This window comes from Microtus pennsylvanicus, chromosome 15 (genome assembly GCF_037038515.1).
Source record: "Microtus pennsylvanicus isolate mMicPen1 chromosome 15, mMicPen1.hap1, whole genome shotgun sequence".
Lineage (NCBI taxonomy): Eukaryota > Metazoa > Chordata > Mammalia > Rodentia > Cricetidae > Microtus > Microtus pennsylvanicus.
In genome coordinates this window covers 14,064,150-14,078,409 of record NC_134593.1, presented here as the reverse complement: position 1 = coordinate 14,078,409, position 14,260 = coordinate 14,064,150, and the positions used below count along the sequence as shown (strand labels likewise).

Here is a 14,260-nt window from a genome sequence, read left to right as displayed (position 1 = left end):
GCTGCAGGGCAAAGAGATAGGACCCCTCTGTAGATGTTCAGAGCCTGGAAGAAGCACAATAGGCTGGGGTAAGGGAGGACCGGGTCTGAAAGTGTCCAGAGGAAAGGAGGTATTTCACAGCAAAGACAGGCAGTGGGGTAGAGGTGAGAGCCAGACTCAGGGCAGAGGCTAGAATCGGGCCATCTGTCAGTTGGAAGACTGGCGAGGATATCCATGGGGAAAGACACACCAGAAGGAAGGCAGAACCCGGGGTGGAAGGAGGGGAGCTGACAGAGAAGAGAGTCAAAATAGCAGTCTGGGCTAGGCCTTTGCCCTAGCCCAGTGCAATTGCCAGCTTCCAGGACTTGTCTCCTGAGGACGGAGATGGGGAGAGTGTTGCATTGAATCCTAGTGACTGTGAAATAGTGGGTCCCCCCTCTTCCCTGACTTCTCCACCACCCATATGTATTCCCCAGGTATACTGCTGTCCATATTGCAGCTTCCTGAGCCCAGAGTCTGACCAGGTGAGGGTTCATACACTCTCTCAGCATGCTGTGCAGCCCAAGTATAGGTGCCCACTGTGCCAGGAACAGCTAATGGGCCGGCCTGCCCTACACTTCCATCTCAGCCACCTTCACAACGTGGTGCCCGAGTGTGTTGAGAAGCTGCTGCTTGTGGTGAGTGCAGGCCAAGGGAAAATGGTCTTAAGGTCCCGCCAGGGCAGTGTAGGAAGAGGGGAAGAGGCAGCAATATCCAGGCCAGTGTGCTGGGGGTAGGATGTGAAGAAAAGCGCGTTCTAGAGAGTTGACGTGGGAAAATAAAGTTGGTGGGGGTGGCTCTAAGCACCTAGTTGACTTTACTCCTAGAGAAGACAACTATGTATTACCCTCACTTCCACTAAACCCTGAAAAGAGTTGTTAAAACTAGGTAGTCTTGAGGTAAGATACTTTTGGTCTGGGGATGAGGGTTAGGGCAGCTAGCTACCCAGTCTCTCAGCCAAAGAAACGCATCAATTTTGGGAGAAGATTTGTCTAGACAGGACATTGGATCCAGGGGAAGAGAGCTTGGCACAGATACGGGTGCAGAATAAATGGATCAGGAATAGCAGTAGGGAGTAGTGGATAATGATGGAAAACCACCAGGATTTCCTACGTTACAGGCCACAACCGTAGAGATGACCTTTGCAACCAAAATGCTGCCTGGACTCACACCAACCCCTGTGGAAGATGGCCTAGAACGCCCCACTCCTGGTCCAGAGCCCACTCCCAGCAGAGATCAGGTAGCAGGTAAGGAAGCATACCTCCCAAAATGGCAGAAAAAGGGATCAAGGGGTTCTGAAGACAACTGGCATCAAGTCAGGGGCTTTGGATAGCCAACGGCTGGAACTCAGCTTGAACACCGTTCTTCCTCCCCTGTCTCCTGTAGAGAGCTCTAACCTGACCCCAGAGGCCAGCCCAGATCCTCCTGAACCTCTCCCGGCACCAGTTGAGGGCCCAGAGAAGCCCTCAGGAAGCCCTGAGCAGCCCTCTTCTCCAGTCTCATCTCCGGCCCCTCAGCTCGATGCCCAGGTTGAAGAAGTGGCTGCTCCACCAGCCATGGCTGAAGAGGAAGAAGGAGCCATGGGGGAACCCCGCTCTGCAGAGCCATCCCCAGCTGACTCTCGCCACCCGCTGACCTATCGGAAGACCACCAACTTTGCCCTGGACAAATTTCTTGACCCTGCTCGCCCCTTTAAGTGTACTGTGTGTAAGGAGTCCTTCACCCAGAAGAACATCCTCTTGGTTCATTATAATTCCGTCTCCCACCTTCACAAGATGAAGAAGGCTGCCATTGACCCATCATGCCCTGCCCGAGGAGAAGCTGGCATCCCCCCACCCACCAGCGCTACATCAGACAAGCCCTTCAAGTGCACGGTCTGCAGAGTGTCCTACAACCAGAGCTCCACCCTGGAGATCCATATGCGATCAGTTCTGCACCAGACTCGCTCCAGGGGGCCCAAGGCTGATGCCAAGGCTGAAGGACCGGAGCGCAGCCAAGAAGAACTCAAGGAAGGCGAGACTGAGGGTGAGGTGGGCACTGAGAAGAAAGGCCCCGACCCCAGTGGCTTCATGTCTGGACTGCCCTTTCTCTCTCCACCACCCCCTCCCTTGGACCTGCACCGGTTCCCAGCCCCCCTCTTCACCCCCCCAGTCCTGCCCCCCTTCCCTCTGGTTCCAGAATCACTGCTCAAGCTCCAACAGCAGCAGCTACTGCTGCCCTTCTACCTCCATGACCTCAAAGTGGGGCCCAAGCTGGCACTAGCCAGTCCTACACCCATGCTGTCCCTACCGGCTGCCACCCCACCTCCTCTTCCCGCACCCCCCAAGGCTGAGCTGCCTGAGCAGGAATGGGAGCGGCCCCTCATAGCTGAAGAGGGGAATGAAGCAGGGCCCTCTTCACCACCCCACACATCGCCCAACGATGCTGCCCGCACAGCAGCCAAAGCCCTGCTAGAAAATTTCGGCTTTGAGTTAGTCATTCAGTACAATGAAGGGAAGCAAGCAGTGCCCCCTCCCCCAACACCTCCTCCCCCAGAGTCTCTGGGGGGCGGAGACAAGCTGGCCTGCGGGGCCTGTGGGAAACTCTTCTCCAACATGCTTATCCTCAAGAGTCACGAGGAACATGTTCACCGCCGCTTTCTGCCCTTTGAGGCTCTGAGCCGATACGCTGCTCAGTTTCGGAAGAGCTATGACAGCCTGTATCCACCCCCAGTAGAGCCCCCCAAACCTCCAGATGGGTCCCTGGAGTCACCTCCCCAGATAGGCCCACCTTTCATGATTCCAGAGCCTGAGGTAGCGGGGATCCACGCTTCTGAGGAGCGAAGCCTGGCAGGAGGACACTGGCCCCTGGAGGAAGACGACGGCTCTCGAGGCAGTCTTCCTCACACAGTGCCTGCAGGCCGCCGCTTCTCCAGAACCAAGTTCACTGAATTCCAGACCCAAGCCCTGCAGTCCTTCTTCGAGACCAGCGCCTACCCCAAGGATGGAGAGGTGGAGCGACTTGCAAATCTCTTGGGTCTGGCTAGCCGTGTGGTGGTCGTGTGGTTCCAGAACGCCCGCCAGAAAGCCCGCAAAAATGCCTGTGAGGGCGGGTCTGTGACCGCTGGGGGGTCTTCTGGGGGGGCCTCCGGCTGTAGGCGCTGCCATACCACCTTTGCCTGTGTTTTCGAGTTAGTTCGGCACCTCAAGAAGTGCTATGATGACCAACCTCCTGAGGAAGAGGAGGAGGCAGAGAGAGGGGAAGAGGAAGAAGAGGTAGAAGAAGAAGAGGCAGAAGAGCAGAACTCCGAACCTGCCGCTAGGCAAGGTGGCCCATCACCAGAACATGCAGATGTGGAGGACCCAAGCCAAGTTGAGCCAGCAAGACCTGAAGGCAAAGAAGAGCCTGAAGGGAAGGCACCCCCATCCCCTGCCACCCACACCTGTGACCAGTGTGCCGTTTCCTTCCCCAGCCAGGACCTCCTGACTGCTCACCACAGACTGCATTTCCCACCGTGTGCGGCGCAGCCTAGCGCGCCACCGCAGCTCCTCGATCTGCCCCTGCTGGTGTTCGGGGAGCGGAACCCCGTAGTATCAGGCACCTCCTCAGTGACAGGGACACCCCTCAAGCGGAAGCATGACGATGGCAGTCTGTCTCCCACAGGCAGTGAAGCAGGGGGTGGAGGAGAGGGTGAACCCCCCAAAGACAAGCGCCTGCGCACCACCATCCTGCCCGAGCAGCTGGAGATCCTGTACCGCTGGTACATGCAGGACTCCAACCCCACGCGGAAGATGCTGGACTGCATCTCTGAGGAGGTGGGGCTCAAGAAACGAGTAGTGCAGGTCTGGTTCCAGAATACCAGGGCCCGAGAGAGGAAAGGCCAGTTTCGAAGCACCCCAGGGGGAGTAGCTGGGCCAGCGGTCAAACCCACTGTTACACCCACCCCAGCACCCTTCCCCAAATTCAACCTCCTGCTGAGCAAGACAGAAGATGATCCTGGGAAGGAAGCCCCAAAGAGAGAAGCCCCTGCTTTCCCTTACCCCACAGTCACCCCTGCAGCCGGGCCTCTATCATTCCTGCCACCTGGGACACCTGGGAAAGAGGCCACTGTACCAACACCAGAGCCCCCTGTACCCCTCCCAGTTCCCGCACTCAGTGAGGATGAGGGCCCAGAGGAACCGTCTAAAGCTTCTCCAGAAAGTGAGGCTTGCAGTCCCTCTGCAGGAGACCTGAGTGATTCATCTACTTCCAGCCTGGCTGAACCAGAGTCCCCGGGGGCTGGAGGGACCAATGGGGCACCAGGAAGTGGGTCTGGAGTTCCAGATGCAATGGGGCAGCGGCGATATAGGACCCAGATGAGCAGCCTGCAGCTGAAGATCATGAAAGCCTGCTACGAAGCCTACCGTACCCCTACGATGCAAGAGTGCGAGGTGCTGGGGGAGGAAATCGGACTGCCCAAGAGAGTCATTCAGGTCTGGTTCCAAAATGCTCGGGCCAAGGAAAAGAAAGCCAAACTGCAGGGGACAGCACTTGCAGGCAGCGGGAGCGGCAGCGAGGGCGCCTTGGCAGCCCAGCGCACCGACTGCCCCTACTGTGATGTCAAGTATGACTTCTATGTCTCTTGTCGAGGCCACCTCTTTTCTCGTCAGCACCTGGCCAAGCTTAAGGAGGCCGTCCGAGCCCAGCTGAAGAGTGAAAGCAAGTGCTACGACTTAGCCCCAGCACCCGAGGCCCCACTGGCTCCCAAAGGGCCGCCCGCCCCCGCGCAGCCCGCCACCACTCCTGCCTCTGTGCCTCTGGGGCCTTCCCCGACCCTGCCTCGCCTGGCTCCTGTCCTCTTGCCTGGCCCAACTCTGGCCCAGCCACCACTCGGAAGCATGGCTTCTTTCAATTCAGGTGAGCTGGGGAGGCTGGGAGGAACTGGACTTGAGAGAGAGGGTGCTTTAATATAAGCCCCTCCTCGGGAGGCAGAGGCAGGCGGATCTCTGTGAGTTCGAGACCAGCCTGGTCTACAGAGCGAGTTCCAGGACAGGCTCCAAAGCTACAGAGAAACCCTGTCTCGAAATACCAAAAAAAAAAAAAAAAAAAAAAAAAAAAAAATATAAGCCCCTCCTTTCCTGCTTGGCTCTCCCCCACACAGTGATTCTTGCTGCAGGCTCTGGGAAAAAGGAGAGTGGAGAGCGATGGCCGCTGGGTAGGGGGACGGGGGGGGGGGGGGGGGGGGGGGGGGGGGGAGTGCGGTCGGAAAGGAGTAACCCTTCATCACCCCCTTTCATTTTCCTAGGCCCTGCAGCCTCCTCAGGCCTCCTTGGCCTCGCCTCTTCAGTTCTGCCTGCTACCACAGTGGTCCAGACTGCTGGTCCAGGCCACCCCTTACCTCAGAGACCTGTGTCCAACCAAACCAACAGCAGCTCTACTGACCCTACCCCTGGCCCAGCTACTGATCCCTCAGGAGACAAAGTCTCTGGTGAGCGAAAGCCAGTTGCAACCCTTTCCAACTCCTCCACTGATGCCCTCAAGAACCTGAAAGCGTTGAAGGCCACTGTCCCAGCCCTGTTGGGGGGACAGTTCCTGCCGTTCCCATTGCCCCCTGCAGGCGGGGCAGCACCACCAGCTGTCTTTGGCCCTCAGTTACAAGGGGCCTACTTCCAACAGCTTTACGGCATGAAGAAGGGGCTATTTCCCATGAACCCCGTGATACCTCAGACCCTCATTGGGCTGCTCCCCAATGCCCTCCTCCAGCCACCACCCCAAGCCCCTGAACCTACAGCCACAGCACCCCCAAAGCCTCCTGAGCTGCCGGCTCCTGGGGAAGGGGACAGCGGTGAGGCTGACGAGCTGCTGACAGGCAGCGCTGGCATCTCCACCGTGGATGTTACTCACCGCTACTTGTGCCGTCAATGCAAGATGGCATTTGACGGCGAGGCCCCAGCTACTGCCCACCAGAGATCCTTCTGCTTCTTTGGGCGGGGTTCTGGGGGTTCCATGCCGCCCCCATTGCGGGTGCCTATCTGCACCTACCACTGTTTGGCCTGTGAGGTGCTGCTGAGTGGGCGTGAAGCCCTGGCCTCGCATCTGCGCTCCTCAGCCCACAGGCGCAAGGCAGCCCCGCCCCCAGGAGGCCCTCCCATCACCGTTACCAACAGCGCCACTGCTGTCCCGGCTGCTGTGGCTTTTGCAAAGAGGAAGCAAGATTACCTCACACGGACCCCAACCCAAAAACTACTACTACCTCTACACTTCTAGCTTTATAAACAGATAAACCAAGATGGGGCAAGAGAGGGCCTTAGGGTTCCCTCACCCCAACCGTCAGCTCTGCCCACCTCATGGGAGTCTGTCAATTCCCACCTTCAGTGGGCTTCACACACCCCACCTCCAGCAGAGTCCTGCCTCCTCCCCATCCCGCAGACAGTCTGACCCCCCTTGCAGATGCACCCCACCTTGTCACACATGTCTACTTCCTTCCCCTCCTCCCCATTGAGTTCCCAGGCCTCTTCCCCTGTAAACACATCCCGTTTTCCATACTGTTATACTGACTGAGAAAAACGCCAAAGAAAGAAAGAAGAAGAAAATGAAAACCCAAGACAAAAGGGCGGTGAAAAAAAAAATCAACTTTGCCGCCCCCCTTTTCTTGCCCCTTGTCCAGAGCACAGACTGCTCACAAACTCCAAAAACCCACTTGGTTCCTAAGGTTGGAGCCTGGGATGGGCAGGGAGCCCATAAAACTAACCAAACTGGAGGCTGTCAGGGGGAGAAGCACCCCTGTTCACTCTCCCCATTTCCCTCCCTCCTGATCCTCTCCTCACCTGAAGGAACCCTTGCGGCCTGGACTCCTGCTGAAGCCGCTGCTAGGGACCCCTCTACCACCCTCACCCCATACCCTGGAAACTGCAGTAGCTTTTTCTCAAAGGCTTTAAACACAAAGATCCTCTCAGCAGCTGTGGGCCTGCCCGGTGCCCTAGCCCTGCCGAGGGCAGTCCAGCCTCCGGGGATCACACTGCCCACCCATGGCAAATCCAAAGTTCTTTTTAAAACAAAAACAAAACTGAAACACACCAAATAAGCGCAAGAGAGAGTGTGCACATGCACGAGAGAGATGGAGAGACCAGAGGAATGAAGTAAAGAAAAACAAAAACTGATTATACAGAGAGAGAAAAGAAAACTCCCATCAAACAAGTGGTTTGGTTTTTTGTTGTTGTTTTTTTTTTTTTGGTTTTTTGTTGTTGTTTCATTTGTTTATGTTTTGTTTTACTGTTTGTGTCTTCCTCCCCCCCCCCCCCCCCCCATTTAAGAGTTTTCTGAGCACTAATGCCTCTAAGTCCTTACTGGATCTGCCGGACCAGAGGCAGTGTAGCCTTCCCCTGGCTGTGCCCGGCCTCAGCAGGACTAGGAACACAGAGATGAGCCCTGTCCCCTGAGGTGAACATGTGTCAGGACACCTATCTCTCATTCTCAGTGGGAAGAAGAGCACGGTGGGGGTGAGGGGCGGGCAGTCCTGGTTTCTGAAGTCAGGATGTGCATCCCTTTTCTCCTTCCCGTCTTCCTCCCCAGGGCCCCTGGCATGTTTCTGATGGTCCAGAACCTCCTTTGCCATTGCAGGCTCCCCTGCTCCCCATCTGCTTTTTCTCCTCTTAGTCCTCCGCCCTCTCCCTTGCTCCTCCAGCTCAGCCCAGCCCCCCATTAGTCAGCATCCACTGGAGGTGTTGCCCAGAGTCTGCCTGTCTGCCAGGCAGAAGGCCCTGTGAGATGTGTACTAAGTGGGGTCCCCGAAGCACAACATGCTCTCCAGGGGATACAGTAGGAGGGCAGTGTCCTCGGGGACACTTCCCACACCCAGTCTTACCTCATGTGTGACCAGCAGGGGGTAATTTTGGCAATTCCCAAATCTAGCCCAAATGGCACAGGATAGATTTAATAGATATTTTGTTTTAGCAAAGAAAAGCCTGCAAAATTTCCTACACCCTCCAGCTGTTTCGTCTCTCCCCTTAACTCTGAGGAGCCTCCTCCCCCAGGCTTCATACATTAGTTGCCCATTTGATATGTGTCCGCCTGCCCTAGAACTAAGCTTCTGCAGGGTCCCCCAGCCACACAGCAACACTAAAGCAACGGTTTATGTGCAGAAAGGGAGAAGCGGGCAGGGTCAGCTGAAATCCTTAGTTCTCACATATTCTGATTCTTCAACTTCTGTGTCATTCACTTTGACACCTAAGACACTTTTAGCTCCAGTCAGTTGAGGGTAGGATGAAACCAGTTCTGTTAATACCAAAAAGGCCAGTTCCTAGAAAAATTAGCCCGTGGTGGTCTGGTCCCTGCCGCCAGCATCTCTCTCACAGCCCACATGCCCAGCCCCAGTTCTTCTCTCTCACTTGTTCAAATTCTATGTATAAAAGTATTTTCTTAGCAGCATGTGTATGAGGAAAAAGGATTTTTTGGATTTTTGTTTTGTTTGTTTTTTTTTTTTAACTCTGCTTTCTGGGAATGTGACTTGTGTATAAAAGATAAAAAAAGAAAAAGAAAGAAAAGAAAAAGAAGGAACTTTAAAAGAAAATCTCGGTAAACCCCTGCCTTGGGATAATTAGAGGTGTCGTGTCGTGCATTCTAGCCTGGTTAGGTTGGAGGAACCTTGGTTTTACCAAGGGTTACTGTGGCCAGAAACTCCTTCTCCTTGTGCCTTCTTACACCTAAACACGGTGGCCTGGGACACACCAGGTAGTCACAGCAGTAGACAAAACTTTCCTGAGTAACTAACTGTACTTTCCCAGGACCCTTGGAGCTGTGACAGGCCAGTCATCAGGGTCCCCAGGGAGCGCCAGTCTGCAGTCTTTCTCAGCCCTCTCCTCTGGCCACACCAACTGCGACACGACCCCTCCACCACACCAGAACACACTAGGGGGCCTGGTGTCTGAAGAATTCTGGAGGTGAACATCGAGTCAGCAGGATCTTGTGGAATAACAGATGAAAGTCAAGCAAGGCAATACCGGCAAATGCATCTGCCTGTCTGCTAAGCAAGCTTAAACTAGGGCCTCATAAGCCAGAACCACCATGGTTCCAGATGTCTAACATACACAATTCTAAAGAAACACCAAACCCAGGTCCCTTCTTACTCCAGGGTCATTGCTGGGAGGCAGGAGGTGCAAATGATCTTGCCTGTCTTTGCTCAAGGTACTCAGTCCTCAACCAGGAAAAAAAAAAAAAAAAGCAAGGTTTGCTGGATGAACATGGGAAATCTGAAGCCTTAGTAGCCAGATAGTATAGTTATGCAGCCAGATCATCAAAAAACTGGTTCTTACCCCAAACCTCTAGCCCTGGGGTGAACTTGCCGAAGCAAAAGCCAGTTACTCTAGGCATGATAGCACGGGCTGCTAGTTTCTTTCTGTTCCTTAGTGTCAGACAGGGTCTCCAAGTTCTCATCACCCTGCTCTCTGGTTTTTTCATCCCTATAAAAATATTCACATAAGAGACTGGGTGTGGTAGAGGACACCTTTTGTCCCAGCACTCAGGAGACAGAGGCAGATGGATCTCTGTGAGCCCAAGGCCAGCCTGGTGTACAAAGAGGATTCCAGGCCAATTAGGGCTATGCAGTGAGACCCTGTCTCAAAAAGCCAGAATAATAACAATTTACATATGAAATGGAAACAGAGTTCTGTGTATAGCACCCCACCAACAAAACAAGTCCATTCTCAGAAGGACCTCAGTCGAGGTCTGCAGAGAGATGCGCGCACTTGCACGCACACACACACACACACACACACACACACACGGGGGGGGGAGGCTTACAATTGAACAACAACATGCCCAAGATAACCTTCATGTCATTAAGAAGCAGTACTTTCTAGGAACTGAGGTTGCAGGCTAGCAGAAGGACTCTTGCCTCTAAACACTTCACGTGTGCTAATTGTCCTCATGTTAATAGAAACAGAAAAAGCTCACAAAACAGGAAGTCTCAGGAAAATGTACCCAGTGTCCATTAGCATTGAAACTTTTAACTCATGAGGGAGAGGCCAGAAATGATTGTCGTTTACAGCTGGGAGAGGTAGACGAGAAGTCAAGGAAACTTCGGAAAACTGTCTGAAATCAACCTGAAATCGGGTGGACTGGGTTGGGGCTCTGTTACAGGAAGGCCTGGAATTGAGAAGTGGCGGGGAGGGGGGAATGCATCTCAAAAACTGGTCAGAAACCTGGAGCTCTACGGCCACTGTTTCTAGGAGACTGAATTAGGAAGGGAGACCACAGTACTCTGGCAGTAGTCACCACGGCATAAGGGCATAAGGGCAGTAGCCGCAGGAACAGAGCATGGATACAATACAAAAAGACAAAATGAAACTCCGAGAGGGGACATTGAGGAAGGCTAAACCAAGACTGTTAAGTTTGAAGAAGAGAAGAGCAACGCGAGAGAACACGCCTCTTCGGAGACCCTACACCTTTTGTGGAAGTAGGGATCAAATCCAGGGCCCCAGGAATATGAAGCAGGAGCTCTTCCACTAAACCACACCCCTCCACTTCCACACCACCCCCACTTTTTTTTTTGGTTTTTTTTTTTTTTTTTTTTTTGAGGCAGGGTTTCTCTGTGGTTTTGGAGACTGTCCTGGAACTAGCTCTTGTAGACCAGACTGGTCTCGAACTCACAGAGATCCGCCTGCCTCTGCCTCCCGAGTGCTGGGATTAAAGGCGTGCACCACCACCGCCCGGCTTCCCCACTTTTTTTTAAAATATAGGGTCTCATGTAGACTATGTTTAACTCTCTGTGTAGCCCAGGATGACCTTGAACTCTGGGTCTTTTGGCCTCCATGCCTGAATTACAGGCACGCACAACTGACCCCTTTTTCTTTTTTTTTAATTTTTAATAAATTCATTCTTTTGAGATGAACTTGAATTGAGAGCACTTGCTCTATAGCTCAAACAGCTCTCAAGCTCCAGATCTTCCGGCCTCAGCCTCCTGAGCAGCCGAGGTCACAGGCCTGTGCTTCTAGGCCCGGGGGAAGACACCACACTTTGCAAACACATAGCATCGAGTGACAAAACTAGGTGACCCAATTGTATGCCCACCCTGTGACTCCCCTTGATAGAGAAGGAGCCAGCTAATTCTCTAAGCAAAACACAAACAGAGATTATTAGATAGATAACATTGCCTGACAGGGTGAAATGGGTTTCCAGAAACTCCCCAGTGACAGAGGGGTCTGACCAGAAGTTAGTGGAGAAGCAGGCTGAGTGTTCCTAGGTAGAACAGAAAGAGGCTGGGCCTGTCGAGGAGAGTGGGGGGAGCAATATGGCCTTACCCAGCCATCCAGAGTCTTCCCTACAAAAACCTTCAAAAACGGGCAGTCAGTAGGAGCTCACTTTGCTCACATCTGTACATTTGTGGTTCTTTTCTAACAATACCAAAGCCTGCACAACATCCTCACTGAACCTGAAGAAGGCCCACACTGGGCATATCCCAGCAAACGACTCGGGCAACAGCGGCACTTGTCTGCAAGATGTGGGGATTTGCCAATGCTGCCGTGGGTCCAGCCTTGTACAATGCTGACCCTACATCACAACCCAGGTCTCCAAAAGACGGGAGGAGCAGGATCTCTCTCCCCCCACAAAATCCATAGAGATCTCATGGGGACACAGAGAATATCAGTCAGAGCTCTGATCTCATGGTTCTCGATGGGAAGATTTGAGAAACATATGGCAGCCAGTACTTAGAACTGGGAGGAGAAGGAAGTGGGGCCTTGAAAATGTTATCAAGGTGGGGGCGGGGGTCTTCTGTAATAACTTCTGTCGATTGCAATCACCGTGCTAGCAAGTTACACGTCCTAACTACACATCACAACTCTCTGCTGTTTACCAGCTACCCTCACTCAGCACAAATATGCACATATTCCACAACATATATATCGCCGGTTTGCCATGAAAGGTGGTCAAGGAAAAACAGAGGTTCAAAGACAAGAAAAATTCAAATGAGACTGACTACCCTCCAAGATGAATGCCAAGTCATGGAACCGTCTCTCCTAAAGTTTATCCATCTACAACATGGTTACCTGAGTGTTTAAAATATATCCTAAGATTAGTCTAGGGGTACAAGCCTGTAATCCCACCTTCTAGAGTGGCTGAGTCAGGAGGTTCACATATTCAAGATAGCCTGGACTACAGAGTTAGTTCAAGGCCAGCCTTGAGCTTAGCAAGACCCCATCTCAAAATAAAAAGCAAAAAGGGGGACCTAACTCAATGACAGAGTGTTCGCCCATCACTCATAAGCCCTGCGTTCAATTCCTAGTACCATAAATCATAGTTAAATGTACATTTCTGAACCCCATCACCATGCCAAGTGAATCAGAAACTCCTGCTGAAATGATCTTTGCTGCTGGCTAAGAGATGCTGTCCTAGCGCGCCCAGTCCCAGAACAACTCTGCTATGCTGGAGGCTCGCACACAGTGACTACCATGACTTCAGGTTTCTCCCCTTTAGTGCTGGAGATGGAGCCTAAGGCCTCACACATGCTAGGCCAGCGCTCTACCACTAAGCTTTGCCCAATTCGATTTTCTCCTCCTCAGATATATCATCCTCATTACCTGGACAACCTTCAACCTTCCAGTCTGCTAGAATCTGATGGTATCGTGTGCTTACGGCGGCTTCTGTCTTAACAGCAGAAAACAGTTCTTAAGCACCGTCCACTCACCGTGCTGACCGAAGACCTCTTGCTTTCTCTTCTCCTGTGGAAACCCTGCTTCTTCTGAAACTGCCGTCCACTTCCAGAGATGTCGAGATCAGAACTCCCCCAGCCCAGCGCAGCTCCGCCCAGGATCGACTTCCTATGAGTAGGCCTTGTCTCTTAGAGTCAGCTAGTCTCTCTGACTTTACCCACAGCCACAGTTTTCTCCAGATCGTCCAGATGATGGCCTATAGCCTCTGCCTACCCAGGAATTGGGGAAATCCAGTGCTACTGAAGACTCTTGCATAGGGCAGCTTAAAGTTAAAAATTTCAGGGGCTGGAGCATGTCACCACAGGTGCTGGAGGAGATTGTCCTTCAAAGCAACACCTTCTCTCTCTCTGTCATTGCTGGGCCCTGGCCTCCTTCCAAGCATAGATTTCAAAAACAGAAGTTAGTCTGGTCCTATTTGGGGTGCCACTGGGAAATCCCTAACCATAAAATCTCAGTCTTTGTAGAAGTCCCGGGTATCCTGTCTACCTATGTCTCACCTCTCCAGTTCTAGAGTGCTTCTCATTCTTCCAAAGGACAGGGGACTAGTTAGTTCATCTCAAGCAGAGATCAGGAGGAAATACACAGGTAAAACCCAGTCCAAGCCTGAGGTGTCCTTCCACTCTTTTTGGGACTGTCTGAGTAACCGCTTAGCTGCCAAGTCACTGTCCGGGCCTTTTTACCCTGCCTTTTTATTTCCTGCCCTAGCTGCCCAGAGAAGTCCACAGCCACTGGCTTCAGATGTGGCTGTAGACAATGTCCCCATCCCTCTGTACTCCAGATTCCTTTGCCTAGCCGCTCAAAAACAGTATAGTGCCATTTACATCTCCTTCTTGGGGTTAGAAAGACATGAGAGTCACGTTCAGAGAGCAGCAGAGGTAAGAATAGCGAATGGGGCTTCAGTCCGTCTGTGAAGGGTACCTCATATGCCGTTTCCCAACATGGAGCTCCACCCAGCCTGGCACCGCCATGCACACGGCCGCCAAGCGGTATCTTGAACAAGTTTGGCGGCTTTGGGTTTGCCGCACTGCCAGACTCTGAGTCACTGGTCACACGCCAATGCGATACTGCCAATTGTGGCAGCATCTACTTGGTTGGGTGCCAAGCAGTAGGACCCAGATGGTGATGATGAAAAGCGGGGGAGGCAGAGAGAGGGGAAGGGAGAGGGAGGCACCAGGGAGAAAAATCCGCCACACTTGTAAGAGGGGACAGTACAAATGGGAGCCACAAAAGGCTATCCTTCCATCACACAGCCCAGTGTCACATGCAAACCCTTCCCTCCGTGAACACCTGCAATAACGGTTCATACAGACCAGGCTAGAGGATACCGCCAGCTTCCGCGGGGGAATGGCTGGAGGCCAGCAGGGCTCACCACTCTTCTTCCTTGGGGGTCTTAGCCATGGCAGGCTTCCTCCATTGTGTCCTCACGGGGTACTCCATCTGCCATTCAGATGCCTAAGAGGAAATGGGAAGGAGGGCCTGGCAGAAAGGAGTCTATTCTCCCAAAGAAAGCATCCTTTATCTCTCCACCTAACTCCTGGCACAGCAACCTCCTCAACCAAATCAGAGGGGGCACTGAC

At 53.1% G+C, this 14,260-nt stretch overlaps 2 protein-coding genes across 7 annotated transcripts in view; one reads left to right on the top strand and one right to left on the bottom strand.

Moving 5' to 3' along the window:
• The window catches only part of Zfhx2 (zinc finger homeobox 2), a 32,817-nt gene extending 26,270 nt beyond the window's left edge, over positions 1-6,547 (top strand). For both annotated transcript variants that reach the window (XM_075949531.1, XM_075949530.1), the window contains 4 exons: positions 456-656; positions 1,139-1,265; positions 1,405-4,893; positions 5,282-6,547. In XM_075949531.1, coding sequence (XP_075805646.1) covers positions 456-656; positions 1,139-1,265; positions 1,405-4,893; positions 5,282-6,243 — 4,779 coding nt within the window. In that variant the 3' untranslated portion in view covers positions 6,244-6,547. The remainder of the gene's footprint in view (positions 1-455; positions 657-1,138; positions 1,266-1,404; positions 4,894-5,281) is intronic.
• Thtpa (thiamine triphosphatase) overlaps positions 1-14,014 on the bottom strand; it is a 47,194-nt gene extending 33,180 nt beyond the window's left edge. For 3 of the 5 annotated variants that reach the window (XR_012907927.1, XM_075949554.1, XM_075949545.1), the window contains exon 1: positions 12,659-12,780. The gene's annotated coding sequence lies outside the window, so the exon portion shown is untranslated. Of the gene's footprint in view, positions 1-12,658; positions 12,781-13,989 lie in introns of those variants that run through there. The other 2 variants (XM_075949547.1, XM_075949546.1) reach the window with 2 other exon arrangements.
• Positions 14,015-14,260: the final 246 nt, after the last annotated feature.